Source organism: Lagenorhynchus albirostris, chromosome 4 (assembly GCF_949774975.1).
Source record: "Lagenorhynchus albirostris chromosome 4, mLagAlb1.1, whole genome shotgun sequence".
Classification (NCBI taxonomy): Eukaryota; Metazoa; Chordata; class Mammalia; order Artiodactyla; family Delphinidae; genus Lagenorhynchus; species Lagenorhynchus albirostris.
The window spans coordinates 146001346-146020994 of record NC_083098.1 but is presented as its reverse complement, the minus strand read 5'-3'; the positions used below and the strand labels follow the sequence as shown (position 1 = coordinate 146020994).

The window sequence follows — 19649 nt, the reverse complement described above, 5'->3', positions numbered from 1 at the left end:
CTAGAAGGACCCTGCGGCCTCTGAGGTCAGGGTGTGGCCAGGATGGGCGGCGGGGCCTCGGAGGGGGTGTCGCCCCGTGGCGTGACGCTCCTGAGCGGTGCCCGCACTGGGCCCGGCGGTGCCCTCCCGCCGTCTTTCCCTGGGTCCCCGGCAGTAATGCCACCCAGCAAGGCCCTGGGAATTTCTGCAAAATGTATGTGTTTTATTACAATCTGGATAGCTAGCAGTTTTAGTATTTTAATCTCAAGGCTGAAAACAACAGTGTTTGTCTTGAGCAAGTGGGTGAAGCCCGTGTGATTTAGAGCAGGACGGCTGCGCTGACCCTGCAGGGAGGGTGTTCACCCTCCGCCCATCGGTCAGACAGCAGGTGGAGGCCTGCGTGCTGGGCGCTGGGATCCGCGTGGGGTTCCCTGACCCTGGGTGGTCACAGGCGGCCCTCCAAACGGAGGCATGAGCGTGTCAAGGTGAGCAGGGCTGGTGGAGCTGCTCCTTAGCCGCGTGAGTGTTAATAGCAGGTGAAGCGAGGCCCCCGGCCTCCCGGGAGAGCGGCTCCCGCCCCGCACTCGGGCCGCGGCCTGTGTGCCCGGCCCCGAGGTGTAGGGAGGAGCCTTGTCCGCGCAGGCATGTGCCCGTGGAGCCCCTGGGTGCCGCCGTCCTCTCTGGCGGGCTCCGTGGTGGGCAGACACTAGCTGTGGCTGCTGTTGGGGGTGGCGGGAGGCCCCCTCTGGTCTGAGTCCTGCCCCAGGACTGGGTCCTGTCGGACCTGCAGCCGCATCTCCGTGGGGACCCAGGGCGGCTCTGTACCCGTGGGGTACTGGCTCTGCGGGCCGGGCTCCCGGCGCCCTCCCCACGGAGACAGCCCGCGGACGTGAAGCCGGGAGAAGCCGCGGCCTTCCTTGCATGTCTCCTGCACCTCGATCCGACTTGCCCTCTGCTCTCCCCGTAGACACCTGTGTGTGGTCTCACCTGTGTTTTGAGTCTGTGCTCTTCCAGGAGAAATAAACTCTGCCTCTCCTCACTGGACTGGTTTAAAGCGCTTTCCTTTCTCACTTGAACATCTGTTTCCTCTTTAGAAAACTACAGGTGTATTTTAACCCGGGAAAACATTGCACATTTTAATGGAATTCATTGGGTTTACTTTAATGTACTGGCTTTCGAAAGCAGACCTTCGCTCACCAGACGTTCTTGAGCGCCTCATGCACACCCGCAGACACAGCTGTGTAAGGGCGGCAGTAACGAGCTTCGCCGAGAGGCTGGGTGTGACAGTGGGGACACCGCGAGGGGCTGGCATGGAGCGCTCGGGGCCACGGCTCTCCCTTCCCTGAGAGTTCCGGGGTTGGGGGCCGGGTGGGGTGCCAGGTGGTGGTGGGTGAGCCGGCCGGGCCGGATCCCTCCGACTCGCTCCCCGTAAACCCGGAGCCCGGCTCGCTGGCTGCCCGCTGTCCAGCCGTTTTCTCCGAGCTCCCGCCGGGCTTCTCCAGCTCCACGTTCCGGGCTTGGGGCGTTGGGCCCACGTGCCTTACCCAGTGCGGGGCTCGGCCTTCCCACCTGTGGCCCGGCAGCGTGACCGGCGAGTTCTTGCATTTCCGGGGTGTGTCGCCGTTGGTGCCTCCCCCCCCCCCCCCCCCCGTGCACTGGTCGTCCCTGATGAGTAGGAGCCCAGGTGGAGACCCTGGATGCTTGGCTCCGTGGGTGTCCTGAGCAGGGAGGACGGCAGGGGGGGCCGTGAGGGTCTGTGATCAGCCGCGTCCTCCTGGAGCTGGGAAGGGCCTCCGCTCCTCCTGTGCGGTGCCCATTCGCCCTGCGAGGCCCTCGGTGGGACGGCCTCCACCTTGGGCTCGCCGGACGGATCCTCTGCTCGTCCTGTGAACCTTGCGTCCACCTTTGTGACGCAGAACCGGACCCGAGGTTCCCCCGCCAGTGTAGGGCGCCGCAGACACCCTTGGGCCAGCGCGCGTCTGGACCCGGCGCTGAGCTGTATCCTCGGGGCCCAGAGGGCAGGTCTCATCCACACCTCCTGCTGATTCTAGCTGCCGTGAGCTGTTTCCTAGGTGGTGGCCACCGTGGCCCCTCCGTTCAGGGCGAGAGACACAGCGTGCTGATGCTGCTGGACCCTGGGGCGGGGAGCCGGGGCCACGTCTGGGCCGTGCAGCCCGGAGCAGGTCGGGGGCTGCCCGCAACGCGTCCCCATGTGCGGAGAGTCCCCTCAGAGCCGTGCTGCGCCTGCACCCTGGCCCTTGGTCCCCAGCACCCTTGTACGGGGAGGCCTGTGAGTGCCCGACGTGGCCAAGGGATGGAGGTCTTTGAACGGCCGTGTGGCCCAGGCACGGAGCCTCCGCTGCGGGACGCAGCCTTCCAGTGTAGCCTGCCGTGGATTTGGTCCTAATCCGGGCCACCTTCCCCACTGTTACCTGTTTGGTTTCCAGCAAAACTCTGGGCATCGGTGGGCGTTGGTGGGCATTTCCCGTCCCGGGGAGGACCAGCTGGGTGGCGGTGTGAGTCCTCTGTCCCAGCAGCGCGAGCGTCAGGTTCCGAGGTCGGCGTCCACGGCCCTGCAGGGGGCGGAGCCAGCCTCAGGGCTCGCTCACCCAGCAGGCGAAGACCCCGCGTCCACATAGGCAGACGTGGAGAGGGCGTGGGAGTCGCCCCCAAAGGGCATCTTCTTCCCAGGGAGAGAGAGGAGCTGTCTTCAGGGCTGACCGGCGGGCGGGCGGGTGGGCGGGCGGCCCCGGCCCAGCAATCCCCCTCCCCTGGCCCCCAGGTGTCCTTGGGCTGGGCGGGTCCTCACCTTGGCCCCCGGCTGAGCACTCAGATGGACACGGGAACCCCAGGTGCAGGGCTTGACCTTGTGGGACCTGCTGTCCCAGGAGGTGTCTGGTGCCCTTCCCGGGCCCTCCCTCGCCGGCCCTCGCTCTGTCCAGTGGGTGACCGCAGCCCCTCAGCCAGGCACTGGGCAGGCTTTCCCTCCCTCCCACTGCCGCCTGGCCGTGCTGGTGTTGGACGCACGGGTCAGGGTCCTGGCCGGGCCTCTCCCGTCCCCCTCCTGCAGGAACACGGCTGCCAGCAGGGCCACCCGCCCCTCCCTAGGAGTCCTCGCCACCAGTCCTGGCCTGGGGTCCCGGGGCCTCAGCGCAAAGAGACGCTGCTCACTGGACGGGGCAGAAGTCGCCCGACTTGGGGGCCTCGTGCCACAGTGTCCAGGGTCCCCAGAGGCACGTCCAGTTACCAGAGTGGGGTCAGGAGCCCTCAGCTCGCTTCTTAGCAGGTGCGTGGAGCTGTCCCGCTTGCCAGGGGTCGCTGTAGCCTAGTAAATTGTAAATTGGTTTCCATGGGAACGGGGCTGGAGCGTTAACCAGAGGCCACAAGCCCAGATAAGGGCCACACCGTTCACCTTGGCAGTGAAGGCAGCCAGACCACGTGACCTTGCTTTGGCCATGAGTCCCAGGAGCCCCTCTGCACCTGGCTGCTCAGTGGTCAGCCACCCCCCCTCCACCCCCAGCCTGGACCCCCAGCCGGTCTCGGCGTGTCACACCTGCTCAGTCCCAGGTGAGGCGGAAGCCCTGGGCTGGGGGCAGTAGGGGAAGTGCAGCTGTGCACGGGACGGCAGCCACAGTGGGGATCCAGCTGCCCGTCCCCTGGGGCGTCGGCCTCCCGGGACAGCCGTGCGGATCTCCCCAGCCCGGGCCCCAGCCTCTTGAACCTGCACCGCCGCCCCACCACTGCCAAGTTTGCACTTGTCCCTTCAGATGTCCCCTCTCTCCGCAGCAGAGCCCTGGCCCTTCTGTCTGGGCGGCCGGGGGACACCTCCACCGCGCACACCCGCCTTCCAGGAGGATGGGCCAGCCTCCCCAGCGCAAACCGTGATGTGCATGTGGGGGGCTGCCTGGCCTTCTCGGGGTCACGTTGGTGCCGGGGGTCCCGGCGAAGGCAGCCCTCTGCCAGGGCTCGCTCCAGAACCCCCCTTCCAGCGGAGCGTGTTCCGGCGCTCCGGCCTTGCCCTGGCTAGAATGGACCTGAGTCCTGCTAGATGTCTGGGGGCTTCTGCCTGCACCCGGCCCACTCCACAGGCCTCCACGGGCTTCCCAGGGCTGACCCAGCTGGCCCAGCACCCCTCTCCAGACCCCAGCACGGGTTGCGACAGCTCCATCCTCCTGGCTGCTCAGGCCGACGGCCCCGGGTCTCCCCTCGCGCGTCCATCCTCCTCGTGTCCCCTTCTCCGTACGTCTCCCCCATGTGCCCTGCGGCTGGTCTGCTCCACCCGGCCCCTGGGTCTCTCAGAGTGGAAGCCACGGGCCGCCAGTGGCTGGCAGCGTGACCTCCCACACCCTGACCTGGGGCCGGCACTGCTGCAGCCGCTGCCCACGTCCCCTCCCCAGGCTCCGCCCGTCTGCACGCCTGCACTCGGTATGGCCCCGTGACTGCCCGGTCACTGTCCCCCCCTTTTACCCTGTGCTGCCATGAGCGGGAGTCCTGGCACCCATTAGATGCTCAGTACAGATCTGCTGAATGAGGAGCTTTGATTGGCACCCAGGGAGAACTGGAGATGGCCAAGGGGTCAGGCTGCACCCACCGCGCTGGCTCCACCCGTGCAGCCCTGCACCCGCCGGCCCCAGGAGGAGGGTCCTGACTCGGCCTGCACCTTCTCCCGATGTGGAGCCTTGAGGGCCAGAGCAGACCTGGCCGCTGGCAAGGGGCTGGTAGGTGGGCTCTCGGGAGGGGCTCTTGGGCTCCAGCAGGGCGCCCGGCGGGAGGGCCTGACTGTGCAGAGTCGGAATCAGCCGGGGGGCAGGGCCCGTGGTCCCTGGGGAGACGAGGGGTCGGCAGGGCAGCCTGAGGGGCGGGGGGTGCGGCGCTGGCTCCGGCCCCGCGTGCGCGTGTCCGAGGGACGTGGGACAGAGGCCCAGGGGGCGACCCTCATGAACAGGGCAGACCCGGCTCCCTTCGGAAGCGGTGGCCCCTGAGCCCTGCAGGGTCCCCCGCGCTGCTGCCCCTGCCAGGAGAGCCAAGGGGAGCCTCGGGAAGCTGGGAGGGCAGCCACCCCGGGCAGGCCCTGGCACGGAGGCCGTGATGCCCGCCCGCCGTGCGGGGCTGGGCCCCTGACACTGAGTCACAGGCCTGGGGCTGCCACTTCCTCAGGAGAACAAGTCTGGGCGGGCGGGCGGGCGGGGACTGGACTGCAGCCACCCTCCCGTGACACGCCCGTCCCTGGCCCGGGACGAGCTTCCCGTCCACAGAGGCAGGCGGCCCTCCGCATCCTGAGCGCGCCCGAGCTGCCCAGGCGTCAGAGAGGCCGTGGCTGAGGCCCCTCCCCCTCGCCAGCCTCTGTCCTCCTGGGGGGTCCAAACGGGGCTGGACAGGAAAGGGCCGTGGCCCTCAACCTGCGTGGGGTCACGGGCCTCTTAATGCTCCAGACAAATGCCCCAGATGGGGACAGACGGTTGGGGAGCAAAGCCCTGCCTCTCTGCACAGCCCCCATCCAAGCGCAGACCAGCCCCACCCCATCATCTGCTGGCCCTGGGAAGCCGCCAACAAGCGGGGGAGGGGTGGGTCCCACAGGCCCCAGGAAAGGCTCCTTCTGCCGCCTCTGTTAGATCAGAGAGGCCGCAAGGCCCTCTCACAGGCTCGGACCTGCCCCGGGGGTTCTGGGGGCCACAGAGCAGCTCCTGCAAGGGGAGGCGAGGCTCCTGACCCCCACGGCCGTCCCCACTCGCGCACGTAGGCCTCGGACCCACGCAGGGAGCAGAGTCTTCGCCTCCACCGGCAAGGCCCGGGAGGGGCGGTCACCAGAGCAGGACCCTGTGTCCCTGCGCCTGGACTCCTCCAGCCTGTCCACTGGGAACCTGGGGCTGGGGCTCCCCCTGCACCCCAGGCACCTGAGGGTCCCTGGCTCCCAGGCTCACTGAGAGCACCCCACAGGCATGCTAGCCTCCCTGCTACACCTGGCCACACCAGGGCCTGGGGCTCTGCCTGACCCCTGGCCCTGGGGTGAGCCCTGGGGGGGCTCAGTGGAGGGAGCCGAGGCTGAGGGCGCCTGCTGAGCCCTGCCCGCAGCGACCTGGTTCCTGGGGACTGCACCTCTGTCCCCCAGGGCCCACCCCCGGGACCAGCCAGGGTGACAGCGCAGTGACAGCCTGCTGGGGCGGTTGGCAGGGAGGTGTGGCTGCCCAGCCTGGGATCGGAAAGCTTCCAAGGCGGTTTCAGGCAGCCTGGAACTCCTGGGGCCTAGGTGGGGACTTGAAGACAGAGGCCTGGCTGACCACTGAGCAGCCTGGAAGCGGGCAGGCGGCAGGGTAGGGTGGAGGAAGGGGCACTCGGGTTGGGGTGTTGCTGATGGGGTAGGAGAGCGTGAAGGACTCAGACTTTGTGTGGCTGAAGAGGTAGGCCCGGGTCGACGGGCAGGTGGACAACTGCGTGGCCAGGTCGCGAGGGCCCTGGGGGGCATCAGTGGTGGGGCTCAGGCCCCTGCCCCACTGGGAGCCGCAGCCCTCAGAGACGCCGGGCAGTGAGCTCTGTGGATGGAGACCCAGAGTGCCCTGAGGGTCCAGCCCCGTCTGGGGCAACCCACACCCAGTGGTTGGTCCTCCCTCAGCCCAGCAGCATGCCTCCCCCTGGAGCCCCTCCCTGACGGCCCGTTGGCTGCGGACAGCCCCCCAAGGAGGAGCGGAGGCCCGGCCCTGAACCTGAGCCGCAGTGGGGTGCGGGACGGGCTGTGGGGGTGTCTGAGAGGCGCAGCGGAGGTGGCTGGGAGGTTTCCCACGAGACCGTCCCCCATGTGGCCCTCCTCGGCCACCCCCCACCCCAGGGGCGGCTGCATCCTGCTGAGGGGCCCTGGGACCGCCCCCCCCCCGCCCCAGCTCCTCCGCCATCTCAGCGCCCAGCGAGGGGCACCACGTGCTCCTTCCCGTGACGCAAACCCACACACAGCCACGCACCCCTCCCCCCTCCCACCCTGGCGAGGGGCAGCGCGGTGTCATCTGGGGGCGGGTGCCCCTGATGCCCCCAGGGCGTCAGTGGGGAGCTGCAGGGGCTCGGGTGCCGGGCTTCTCCCCAGAGGGGGCCCCAGCTGGGCGGACAGCACCCTAGTGGGTGGGCCGTCCCCACTGTCCTGGCTGCGCCGGGTGAGGACAGGGTGCAGGGTGTACCCATGACAGATGAGGGGCCGCGCCGGTCCCACCACACGGAACCTGGGCCCTGCGCCCCCAGACCCCCTCCCCCAGCTTGCTTCCCTGCAGCCTGCAGCTCCCTCGGCCTGGGACCCTCCCCACTGCAGAGGGCTCCCTGCGCCAGGCCTGGGGGCCCCAGGTCAGAAGTCGCCTGCCCCTGGGATGCACGTGGGGGTCTCAGGAGCCCCTTGCCACCATCTGTGCCAGGAGGGTGGGGTCTCCAGCCCAGGATGGGCAGACGGGTGACAGACTCTCTCTTCTCCCCGCGGCAGGAGGTGGGGCCCGAGGCAGCCGAGGCCTCCCAGTCAGCACGATCGTCGACGTGGACCGTGTGGCTGGCTCAGTGCCTGGGCCGGGCAGCAGCATCCCGGGGGTGTGGACGGGCCCCCGGAGGTCACGGGCCGGCGGGACGCTGACATCAGACCGCCCCGGCCTGAGCCCCGTCCTGGGGGGACCTGCCAAGCCCAAGGCCGGCCCACACCACGCCACCTTCGTCTGAGGCTGCCGCCCGCGCACCCGACCCAGCTGGCCGGCCCTCCCTCCCGTCCCGGCGTCCCAGCCGCCTGCCTGGACACACACGTGGAGAGCAGAGATCCCGAGGGAGCCGCTGAGCCTATCTTGAGGGCCTCGGACGGGCCTCCTCAGCCACCCCTGGGGGCCGAACCAGCAGAGGGCGGGGAGGGTCCTGGCCCCGGACACTCGCCAGCGTTGGCTCAGGGCTCCCTGGCCCCCGCCCCAGCTCCCGCTCGGCGTCCAGCCTTCCCGCAATAAAGCGTCTTTGAGGACCAGATCGTCGGCCTCGTGCCTGGTCCTGGGGCCCGGACCCTGCCCTCAGGGAGCCGTTGTTCCCGTGGCCCTGTGCGTGTATCGGCAGGGGGCTGGGGAGAACCGGCTCTCAGGGGTGAGGTCGGAGGTGAGCAGGGAAATAAGGCTGGCCTTGCGGGGCACGAGGCTTAGCCTGTGGGCAGTGGGACGTGGTCCCGCCCCGTCCAGGGCCCTGGTCTTGTCCACGTCACAGCGCCTCGTGCAGCTCGGTGCAGGGTCTCCTCTTGGGGTGGCCGCCGGTGGGGGCAGAGCTTGGCCTGGGGACCTTTCAGGCCACTCTGACCCAATCCCCCGCCCTTGGCCTTATTTAGGGAGGTGGTCTGGCAGGGCCTGTCTCTGGAGGGACCACCTCAGGGGAAGCCTGACTGCCCTGCCCAGGAGGCCTGGGAAAGAGTGTCAGCCTGTGCAGGGGTCCTGAGGCTTGAGCAAGCCGGGAGGGGACGGGGGAGCAGGCCAGGCCAGTGGGCAGGGCTGCCGTGTGACGCTGGGTGGGCAGGGCAGATAGAGACGGCACCGTCAGCCCAGGTGCCTCGGCGGAACCCCGGCGCTGAGCAGCTGAGGGGCCCCCGGCACCCCTCCCTCCTCCGAGATGCATGTCAGGTTTGTCAGAAGGGCCCTAGGCCTGAGCGCGCCCTGGCCGCTGGGCTGCTCTGGGTCCTCCCAGGGAGCTGTGCTCTGAGCTGGGGGTGCCCGCGTGGAAGAGAGGGCCCGGCACCCACCGCGTGCCAAGCTGGGTACCCACTCGGTTTCTGCTCTCGCTCCGTCTGCACAGAGGGGAAAACGGGGGCCCAGAGAGAGTGCGATTTGGGGGTGCACAGTGAGACAGCTGCAGTGCTAGGCCCATCCCCAGGCCAGCCCTTCTCTCCGCCCCATGCAGGCAGCTGAGCTGACTCATGGGGACCGGGCCACCCACCACCACCACCCCCGCCGCCTCCGCGGCCCCTCAAATTGCAGAAGAGTTTCCCGTGGCAGCTCTACCTGCAGCTGCAGTCACGAACCAGGGGCCAGCTGGGGCGACAACTGTGGCCGTGTCTGGGGGGCGACACCCCAGCGTCCGTTCACAGACCTGGGCAGGACCCCAAGCCAGGTCTCTGTGGCCCTGGTGCCTGGCCGGGGCTTGGGATGGGAAGGAGGGCAGCCCAGGACAGAGGCGGGATGGCACGGGTGGTCCCGGCTACTAGGGGAAGCCCAGGGGCGAGAGGGCTTCCTGAGGGGGTGCCCCAGCGGGTCCAGGAGCAGTGGGGGCGGGGAGCTAGGACAGCAGGCAGGGGCTCTGGTATTGCCCACCTCCTCCGCTCCACTCCCCCTCCCCCCGGAGGCCCCACCCCAGGCTCGTCCTGGGAGCCACAGGCAGAAGTGCTGTAGAGAAGGGTGGCAGAGGTCCCTGTCCCAGGGGGCATTGTGTGCAGTGGTGCACACACCCTCCTCTGTGCCTGGCCTCTTGCTGGCCAGGGGCCACATCCCATGCTCCAGGCCTGGGCCCTCAAAAGGGCTCAGCATGTGTAGGTGCTCTGGTTAGTATAGCTCACAAATAGACAGTGGCCAACCCTGTGGCCAGGTAGGGACCGGAAGCTGGGGCTGTGGGGGTCCAGGCCCCTTCCTGCCATGTCATCCTGGAAGACTTCCTGGAGGAGGTGTCGTAGCTGAGACTCGAGGACATTGTCAGGTCCAGGGACCAGCATGGCTGAGGCCAGAGGGGCCGGCTGGCTCAGGCAGGGTGAGCTGGGCAGCAGACATGGGGAACGTGTGGGCCTGGCACGGGAGGCAGCCAGGGTTAATCATTTCCAGGCGGCCTTGACCCCCACCTGCCCTGGCCACTCTGCTCCCGCCTCCTGCTGCTCCTCACGCCAGCCCAGGAGGAGCCATGGGGCGCTGGGCCTGGGTCCCCAGCCCCTGCCCCCCACTTGGGCTGTCCCTGCTCCTGCTGCTGCTGCTGCTGGTGCCTCGAGGGGCTCAGCCCCAGGCTGGCAGGGTGAGCACTGACCCCACTGCACTGTGATCATGGGCTCTCCGTGCCCACTCTGGGTCCTGGGGCTGAGGCCAGGGCAGGGTGTGGGGTGGGTGAAGGGCCCAGCGTGGCGACGGCCAGCCTTCCGGGGGTGAGGTGGGCGTGCTGGGCTGGCCTGGGGGACGGGGGGCCTGGGGATCCAACCTGCTGGCCCCCACCCAGGGGCATGGAGACTGTTCGCCTCTCTGGGCCTCTGCTGGGTCCACGTGTTTGAGGTGGGGGCGGGGGGGGGCCGCTGAAGGCCTCGCAGCTGCTCTCGTCCGTCCCCCAGAACAGACCCCCAGGGTTCGAGCCTGGAGGGCAGTGCCGCCAGCCTGGCAGACCCTGAGTCAGCTCAGCCTGACTCCTTGGACTCGGTGGGAGGGGAGGGGACAGGGTCCAGCTGAGGCCGTGGGAGAGCCAGTGTCCCCTGGTCCCTACTCCAAGACCTCAGGGCCCCAATATGGAAACTGAGTCAGGGCCTGAGTGTGAGCGGGGTCCATCCCACACCGACCCCATCACAGGCCTCTCGGCTCTTCCTAGAACCCAACGGAACCCCCAGAATGTAACGCCACAGTGACCCCTGGGACTCCCGCGACCCCCGTGACCCCCAGGACCCCCGCGATCCCCGTAACCTCGGTGACCCCCAGGACCCCAGCCACAGCGACAGCACCCAGGGCAGAGGGACCCCATGGTGGAGGGCTTACCCACCTGCCCAGGGCAGCCCCCTCCAATAGCAGCCCTGGGGGCACAGGTGGGTCAGGAAGGCTTCTTGGAGGTGGCAGGCTACACCTAGATGGGGGGTCTGGAGGAACACAGCAGCACTTAGGGAGTGGGGTATGTGATGGGGGCTGGGAGGTGACCAGCGCGGGAGCCCTTGACCCCCGTGTCTCCTCCGGCAGTGCTCACCGAGGCCGGGCAGCCCTGCAGGTTTCCCTTCCGCTACGGCGGCCGCATGGTCCACTCCTGCACTACAGAGGGAAGCGCCCACAGGAAGTGGTGGGTCCCAGTCCCTGTGCCCCGTGCCCGCCCTGGAGACGCTTCCGCTCCCTGCCCTCCGTACTCCACACTGAGCCTGGCGCACAGCAGATGTAGTGAATGAATGAATGAGGGAGTGCATGGGAGAAAGCCCCAGAGTGGTCAGCGTGGGTCCCTGCGTGAGTTGGGGTTACGGTGGGCGGGTCTCTGGCCTGGGACCCCCACGTCACCGCATGTGTCACCCCTAGGTGTGCCACGACTCACAACTATGACCGGGACAGGGCCTGGGGCTACTGTGTGCAGGCTTCCACCCCCCGGGAGGGCCCAGGTGGGTGCCGGGGGTCTGGGCCCGAGCGCAAGCTAGGAGGGGGCTGGGCCGGTGGTGGCGGTGAGCTTGAGGGGCCTGAGAGCTGACCCGGGGCTGGGGTCCTGCCTGGTGTGCAGGAGGGGGCTTCGGGGTTCATCCCACTGCAGGCCTCGGGGCCTGCAGGAGTGGGGAGTGGGGAACACCCTGCCCCGCAGGTCCTGCCCTCTCGGGGGGGCCACATAACTGTTTTGGCCATTGCCGGGGGTCATAGCGCCCCCTGGTGGTCAGGCTGGGCCCTGCGGCTGCACAGGAACAGCCCTGGACGTGGAGGGGGCCCAAGGGGTCCGCAGGGTGTGGTGCTGGCAGCCCCGCTTACAAGGGTCCCAGGGCACACGGAAAAGGACTGCGCTGCCTGATGGGGCTCGGGCTTTCAGGGTGCTGGATGCAGAGCCAGAGGCCCACTTGCCCAGGGTCTGAGAGCTGGGCAGAGGATGTGGTGAGGAGGGGGAAGGCCTGCGCTCACTCCCAGGGCATGTACACACCACGGAACTCAGGAGGGGCATCTTTAAGGTGGCGAGAGTCACGGCGTGGGGAGGGAGTCACGAGGCCCGGCCGGGCTCTCAGACACACCCCTCCCTGCTGCGTGTGCCCAGCTGCCCTGGACCCATGTGCCTCTGGCCCCTGCCTCAACGGGGGCTCATGCTCCAGCACCCAGGACCCCGAGTCGTACCACTGCACCTGCCCCGTGGCCTTCACTGGCAAGGACTGCGGCACGGGTGAGCAGGGTGGGGGCTGCAGGGCAGGGGGCCGCCAGGCGCACGTGCGGGGAGCAGCGGCTCACTGTGCTGCCCCCAGGGAAATGCTTTGACGAGAGCCGCTACGAGTACCTGGAGGTGGGCGATCGCTGGGCCCGCGTGCACCGGGGCCAAGTGGAACAGTGCGAGTGTGCGGGGGGCCAGGTCCGGTGCCAGGGCACCCGCCACACAGGTACGGGGGGGCGGGCCGTATCGCTGGGCCTCCCACCCAGGGAAGGGGCTCATCCAGGGCCACCCAGAGACGGGCACTGGGTGGGAACCAGGCCCTGCCCCTGCCCCTCGAGGCCCAGCTTCTGAGCCCTCCCCCCAGCTTGTCTGAGCAGCCCCTGCTTGAATGGGGGCACCTGTCACCTGATCGTGGCCACCGGGACCACTGTATGCGCCTGCCCCCCAGACCACGCCGGGCGGCTCTGCAACATTGGTGAGTCGCTCGACTTCAGAGCTGCGTGGCCCCGCGTCCTGGGGCCCAGGCTCACCACGCACCGTGCCGCCCGCAGTGCCGGCCCAGTCCTGCTTTGTGGGGAGTGGCACCGAGTACCGAGGCGTGGCCAGCACGGCGGCCTCGGGCCTCAGCTGCCTGGCCTGGAACTCCGACCTGCTCTACCAGGAGCTGCACGTGGACTCTGTGGGCGCCGCGGCCCTCCTCGGCCTGGGGCCCCACGCCTACTGCCGGTCAGCACCAGGCGGGCGGGGCCTGTCCCTGGGTCCTGACCCCTCGGCTTGGGAGGCTTTGTGGCGAGAGGAGCCCAGGGCCAGGGATCGGAACCACCTGCAGAAGGGGCCAAAGGCTGTGGGGTGCGGGTGGGCAGAGTGCCAGGAGCCGCACCCAGCTAGGGGTCCCCAGCTCTCTCCTCCCATCCGTCACTGAGGAGCCGTGACTGACTCCCCTGCCCACCTGCTTCTCCCTGCACCCCAGGAACCCGGACAAGGACGAGAAGCCCTGGTGCTACGTGGTGAAGGACAGCGCGCTCTCCTGGGAGTACTGCCGCCTGGCAGCCTGCGGTGCGCGCAGCTAGTGGCTGGGTGGGAAGCAGCAGGGTGGGGGCAGCACTGGCCCCGCCCCCGCTGAGATCACCGTGGTTTCGCCGTGGCCCAACCCACTCCACCCGCATGCCAGGCCTCCTCTCTCCGGAGGACCACGGCCCCATCGGAGAGATGGGGAAACTGAGGCTCACCAGAGCAGGGCTGGTCCAAGGCCACGCAGTGGGTTGACACCAGAGGTCAGAGCAGGCGAGCTGGTCACCGGGTCCTCTGGGTGGTCCAGCCGGGCTGCACGGTGCCAGGACGGTCCCCAGAGACAGGGAAGTGTGGGGGCACGTGGATAATGTGAGTACCCTGGAGTCAGACCCTGGCAGTGGGCTGCTCCATGAGGCCAGCCGCCCCCTGGCCCCGTGCTCCAGGCCTCTCTACCATCCCGAGTTGGCTCTGGGGTCCCAGGCTGCTGGGAAGGACACGAATACCTGCCAGGTGTGCCAGGCCACCCTGGTTCCCACAAAGCCTTGTGACTGGGTGCGGTTCTCACCATCCTGCAGATGAGGAAACTGAGGCTCAGAGTGAGTCATGTGCCCACAGGGGCAGAGCTGGGGACCCTCTTTCAGACGAACTGCCTAGGCTGGGTCAGGAGGCAGGTGAACCACGGGGGACCTGAGGATGGTGGACGCAGCCAGTACCCTCTCTGGCCTGGGGTGTGCAGAAGGGACCCGGGGTGTGTGAGCGGGTAACCTGTGTTCCCAGGATCCCTTGCCAGAATCCAGCCCCCGCCCACCGAGGCCCTGCTGAGCCTGCCTGGGCCCGCGGCAGCTGGACCAGCCGGACGCCAGACCTGTGGCAAGAGGCACAAGAAGAGGAGCTTCCTACGGCCACGCATCATCGGTGGCTCGTCCTCGCTGCCCGGCTCCCACCCCTGGCTGGCCGCCATCTACATCGGGAACAGCTTCTGTGCCGGGAGCCTTGTCCATACCTGCTGGGTGGTGTCTGCCGCCCACTGCTTCTCCAACAGGTGAGCGGTTCTGGCCCCAGTGTCCACGACCCCTGCGCCATCCCTCAAGCCATCCACCTCTCCACCCACCGCTATCTAGGCCTCCGCTCCCCCACCCGGCCATACACCCATCATCCACTCTCTACCCGCTACCCATCTACGCACCCACCCGCCTGTCCTAACCATCACCCATGTGTCCCCACGTTCCGCCACCTACCCGTGTAAACCCCGTCCTTTGGTCCCTCCGTTCCCCGTTGCCCCTCTGACTGAGGTGGGACTCAGCGCTCAGCCCAGTGCTGGGCATGGAGACTGCCGAGACCCGCCCCATTCCTGCCCCGGGGTGCTGTCCCTGTCCCTGTCCCTGCCCGTGTGGCCGCGCAGCCCTGGTCCTCGCCCCGGGAGCTCCAGGTCTCCCCGCTCAGGGAGGGGCGGGGCGGGGCGGCCAGCGCGTGCGCGGCAGGGTGGTGGGTGTGGCCCGTGCCTCGCAGGGCCCGCCCCTTCCGGCCTCGCTCCCCCGGCCCAGACCGAGCTGGTGGCACCGTGGGGCGCAGGGAGCCCGAGGCCCCGCCCACTCGGCGGGCTACCGGAGCGGAGGGCCGGCTGGGGCTGGCGGCTGGGGGAAGGGTCAGGGGTGCGAGGCCCACTACCACACCCCAGGGTGGGGGACAGCGAGCTCAGGGCAAGAAAGGCCAACCCGTCCCCCGCTCCTCACGGCTGTGACGAGAACAAGGCTCTGCCGTGGGGAGTGGGGGGCTCTCTCTGAGGGAGGGTTCAGTGGGAGGGAACGGGCCTGACAGTGGCATCCCAGGGAGTGGGACGTGAGCGGGGGCTGGGGGCTTGGCAGCGTGAGAGTCCGACGGTGAGTCCCCATCAGTCACCCCAGGGACTACAGCGTAGGGGTGGGGGGCAGTGGGCATACGTCCTGCCCTGTGCTGACCGCTGTGCGACCTGTGAAACAGGACCCCTGAGGCCTCCCCAGTATGGATGGGATGGGGGTGGTTAAGAGGCTGGAGAAGGGGAGCAGGCATCCTCTGCTCACGTCCAGGGAGGGGCTGGGGAGGGCCAAGCTGGATGGAGGGGCCCGTCCCCTGTGGGCTGGACCCCAGCACCCTGGTCCCTGGCCTGGGCCAAGCAGGGCTGGAGGAGGTGGGTGGGACAGGTCGTTCGTGCGCAGGTGCGGGGGGTGAGGGGAGTACTCAGGCTCCTGGGCCCACGGGTGACTTCACAGGAGGCCTGCCCCTGTAGCAGGGGCGTGGGGCAGAACCGGTGCCCAGAGCTGGGATCCGCAGCAACGTGGGTGCATGTCAGCGCAGACCCCACCTAGACCTGCACAAGGCCCCCCAGGGTCATTCATGCCGCTGCCTCAGAGGCGGTGCTGCCAGGACGGGGGCTGTGGCCCCAGCTCCCCACTCCCTACTGCACTACGGCCCACACCCCAGCCCCTGCTCAGGTCTCTCCCAGGGCCTGGTGGGGGCGGGGGCCCTGCACAGCGTCACCCTCCTGGGATCGTCTACCGGATGCTCTGTCCCCGTGGGTAGGGGGCGAGCTGACCTCAGGGGCCTGAGAGTCATGCTGCCACCAGCTCCCACTGCACAGCCCCCCCAGGGAAAGTGTCTCTGTGGTGCTCGGCCAACACTTCTTCAACCGCACGACGGCCGTGACGCAGACGTTCGGCATAGAGAAGTACATCCCGTACCCCCTGTACTCGGTGTTCAACCCCAGTGACCATGACCTCGGTGAGGCTCGGGACCGGTGCTGTGTGCTCTGTGCACACCCAGGGCCAGAGCCAGGAGAGAGGCTGGGAGTGGGTGCCAGGCAGGGGAGGGTCCTCAGACACTCAGGGGACGGGTGGGAGGGAGGGGGAGGGGAAGGAGAGACAGAGCGGGGAAGGGCGGGGGGAGGGCAGCGAGAGCAGCTGGTGTGGCCGAGTGGCCTCGGCGTGGCTGGAGGAAACCCTGGCTGCCCAGCCTTGCTGGCCCTCCTGTCGCCTCCTGGGCCTCCCAGGCCGCAGCCCCTCTGCCCGGTGGGGCTGGACCCCGTGTGACCCAGCAGCCACCTTCGGCCCATCGTGGGCCCCCATGCCGCAGGCTGACCCCCTGCCTCTCTCCCGTCCAGTTCTGATCCGGCTGGAGAAGAAGGGGGAGCGCTGTGCTGTCCGCTCCCAGTTCGTCCAGCCCATCTGCCTGCCTGAGCCCGGCAGCACCTTCCCGGCTGGGCACAAGTGCCAGATAGCGGGCTGGGGCCACCAGGATGAGAGTGAGTGGGGTGGGCGCGAGGGGCCAGCGTCGTGCCCCCGGGAGCAGCGGCCCGGCCCCGCAAGCCTCGCCCGGGCTGAGTGCCCCCTGTCGGCCGTCAGATGTGAGTGGTTACTCCAGCTTGCTGCGGGAGGCCCTGGTCCCCCTGGTCGCCGACCACAAATGCAGCAGCCCGGAGGTGTACGGGGCCGACGTCAGCCCCAACATGCTCTGCGCCGGCTACTTCGACTGCAGGTCTGACGCCTGCCAGGTGAGCCGGGACGGCCGCCCCGGGAGCACCCCCAGATGGGCGCTCACTATTGCTGGAGGCCCGGGGGCCAGGAGTGGGGTCCCTGCTCACAGGGGGGCGGGGATTGAGGCCCGGGAGGGGCCGGCTCCCAAAGCCCAGGCTCGGGCCAGCTGTCCAGCCAAGGGCAGGGCTGTCCACGTGACGTCGAAGGCCAAACCCCTTTTCACCCAGAGTCCTCCCAAATGGGCTCGAACGATCGGCCGATCGCAGTGTCCCGTTTCTCAAGGGCTCCTCGGGTCTGCACATCAGTGCTGAGTTGGAGAAGCTGCTTTACTCCCCACTTTTATAGGTGGGGAGACTGAGGCCCAGAGAGGTCTGCTCACTCTTCCCAGGTCACACAACTCACAGGTGGCAAAGGCGGGGGGGGCTCGGCACTCAACCACATGGTACAGCAAGCGCCCTGGGGGAAGTCAGGGGTGGCTTCATGGAGGAAGGGGCGCTGGCACTTGTCCCGGGGGGTGAATAGGGGTTTGCCAGGTCTGCTGGAGCGCGGGGCCGCCTGGTGCACATGGTGGGCGGAGGGGGGACCCAGATGGAGGAGGGCTCTGCTGGTTGTGGAGGCGAGAGGGGGCCGCAGCAGCCCACTACTGGGAGGGCGCCCTGCCTATGCGGTTGGGGGAAGGGGGGCAGCCCCCTTACTTGGAATACCCATGTCATCTGTGCCCAAGCTCTCGGGAAGCCCACCTCGAGGGCTGACCCCTCTGGAGGCATGTTCCGGGTTGGGGCGAGGGAGCCTGGGGTGAGGGGTGGTGGACTGTTTCATGGGTGTCGAGGAGCTGAGCCGTGAGCCTCCTGAGCCGGGCCCCAGGCTCTGACCGGCCGCTCCGCGCAGGGGGACTCAGGTGGGCCCCTGGCCTGTGAGAAGAACGGCGTGGCCTACCTGTACGGCATCATCAGCTGGGGTGACGGCTGCGGGCAGTTCAACAAGCCCGGTGTCTACACCCGCGTGACCCGTTACGTGGACTGGATCAGCGACCGGATTCGGCCCCCCAAGCGGCCCGTGAATCCCTCCTGAGACCACCCCTGGGGACATCGTGCCTCCTGCCGTTCCCTCCTCACTGGCAATAAACATGCTTCCAAAAAGACCCCGGCCCACACTGCCTGTCCCGCTGCCGCCAGCTCAGCCTTCCCCGCCCCCAGGCCGTGACCCCCGACCCAGCTTTGTGGATGCTGTGGCTTCAGGGCTGGGGCCCCCAAGCCAGCACCCCAGCTGCTCAGAGAAGGGAGCCTGTGACCCCACAGGGAGGGTCTGGCCCCACGGCCTGGGCAGTCAGGACGGGGATCCAGACGAGACCTTCTCCAGAGCAGGAGCTGTGCCCAGCCAGACCCCGCTCAGACCCTCCCCCAGGCAAGTGGGGCTTGGGTCCGGGCGCCTTGGGCGGTCCCACGGCAGCGGACGCTAGAACTTAAGACAGGTTATTTGGGAAAACCCCTGGCTATCATTTTGCTTCAAGGAGGCCGCCCGCCCGACTGCAGCTCTCCCTCAGCCGTGTTTTCTAGGCGGGGAGAACTGGAGACTTCCTCTGAAGGAAGCCAGGGGAAGGGAGGAGCCCCAATGCCAGGGTGAGTGGAGGGTAGTGGGTTGTGCCAGCCAGGCAAGACACTGTGGGCACGGGATCCGAGATGCCCAAAGGGCCCAGAATCCTGGGCCAGAGGAAGCAGCACATGCAAAGGTCCTGAGACAGGAGGCCGATGGTGGCTTATCTATTTTTTTTTTTATAAATTTGTTTATTTATGTATTTATTGGCTGTGTTGAGTCTCCGTTGCTGCGCGCGGGCTTCCTCTGGTTGCAGCGAGCGGGGGCTGCTCTTCGTTGCGAAGTACGGGCTCTAGGCGCGCGGGCTCAGTAGTTGCGGCACGCGGGCTCTAGAGTGCAGGCTCAGTAGTTGTGGCGCATGGGCTTCGTTGCTCCGCGGCATGTGGGATCTTCCCGGACCAGGGCTCGAACGCGTGTCCCCTGCATTGACAGGTGGACTCTTAACCACTGCGCCACCGGGGAAGCCCCTGGTAGTGGCTTATTTGAATCAAAATAAGGAACTGCGGCTGAGGCCAAAGAGGGTGGGACTGTGTGTGTGTGGGGGGGGTGGGCTGTAGCGAGGTGCTGGGGGTGTCCCAAGTGTCCCTGATGGGACAGCAGGGTGGGGATGTGATGACATTTGTGGTCAGGAGAAGAGGCCTGGATGTATGGGGGTGGGTCAGAGCGGTGCCCGGCGCTGGGACCCCTGGTCTCAGGGAGGGTCAGGAAGAGGGTGGCATTCAGCGCATCCAGCCCCAGCCCCACCCATCCTGCTCTGGGCATGGGGCCCCTGCCCAGAGCAGCCCAGAGGGTGGGGTCCTTCTCCCCACAGTCCTACTCCCCTCTGCTGTCATCTCCACAGCTCCACCTGGACCGGGTCTCGCCGCCTGTCCCGGGTGACACGCCAGGGCTTCCTCCATGTCACCCCTCCCATCTGGGAGCCTACCCCCAGTCTCTGTGTGATCTGACTCCACCTGCCTCCAGCCCCTCTTCTGCCCCCACAGCTGCACTCTGACCACTCGGGCCTCCTTGTGTTCGTGAAACTGACCAGGGCCCTTGCTGGCGGTGCTCCCACTGCTGCCTAGAACATTCCCTCCTGCACCGCCCCTCCCCCTTCACTCAGCCTTTGGAGCCCCGAGAGGCCTGACCGTTGCCTGAATGGGGTCCCCTGGCCACACCCAGCTGCAGAGGAAGCCGGGAGGGCAGGGAACAGGGTTGTCATGACAGGACCAGACAGATCACCAGGGACATGCACTGCCCCCAGCAAAGCCGGAGGAAGAGAGACAGGCACTGGGAGGACAGCAGTGTGTGTGCCCATCGCCCCAAATGCCGGGGGTGGGGCTCAGAGCCCTGAAGCGGACTGGGACGTGCTGCTGAAGCCCCACCACGTTGACCGCAGCCAGGGCAGCGGAGGCGGGTGCTGGAGCCCCAGGAGCGTGGAGGGTGGAGCGGCTCCCACTCGTGACTCTCGGACCTCCGACCGCCTGTTCTCGGCCTCCAGGAAGCGTGTTGCTTCAGTCTCACTGCACCTCTGCC

The 19649-nt window shown here is 68.1% G+C and overlaps 3 protein-coding genes across 3 annotated transcripts in view; 2 read left to right on the top strand and 1 right to left on the bottom strand.

The window, feature by feature from the left end:
- RGS12 (regulator of G protein signaling 12) overlaps nt 1-7948 on the top strand; it is a 118444-nt gene extending 110496 nt beyond the window's left edge. Inside the window, exon 19 of the mRNA XM_060148789.1 lies at nt 7436-7948. Coding sequence (XP_060004772.1) covers nt 7436-7662 — 227 coding nt within the window. The 3' untranslated portion in view covers nt 7663-7948. The remainder of the gene's footprint in view (nt 1-7435) is intronic.
- Nucleotides 1-19649, bottom strand: part of LRPAP1 (LDL receptor related protein associated protein 1) — a 462538-nt gene that overhangs the window by 383069 nt on the left and 59820 nt on the right. The gene's annotated exons all lie outside the window — the stretch shown is intronic.
- On the top strand, nt 9436-17682 carry HGFAC (HGF activator). Its single transcript, XM_060148791.1, has 14 exons — nt 9436-9960; nt 10519-10729; nt 10878-10974; nt 11202-11281; nt 11914-12036; nt 12116-12247; nt 12386-12496; nt 12573-12747; nt 12992-13077; nt 13810-14074; nt 15650-15789; nt 16169-16309; nt 16410-16558; nt 17430-17682. Exons 1-14 carry the CDS (start codon nt 9853-9855, stop codon nt 17610-17612), a joined length of 2001 nt encoding a protein of 666 aa, XP_060004774.1. The 5' UTR covers nt 9436-9852; the 3' UTR covers nt 17613-17682.

Bases quoted from the DNA above. Each gene is read 5' to 3' on its own strand.
- HGFAC (XM_060148791.1), top strand. From the start codon at position 9,853: ATGGGGCGCTGGGCCTGGGTCCCCAGCCCCTGCCCCCCACTTGGGCTG. The intron at 12,037-12,115 runs GTGAGCAGGGTG...TGCTGCCCCCAG, and splicing joins TGGCAAGGACTGCGGCACGG to GGAAATGCTTTGACGAGAGC. The intron at 16,310-16,409 runs GTGAGTGGGGTG...GTCGGCCGTCAG, and splicing joins CTGGGGCCACCAGGATGAGA to ATGTGAGTGGTTACTCCAGC.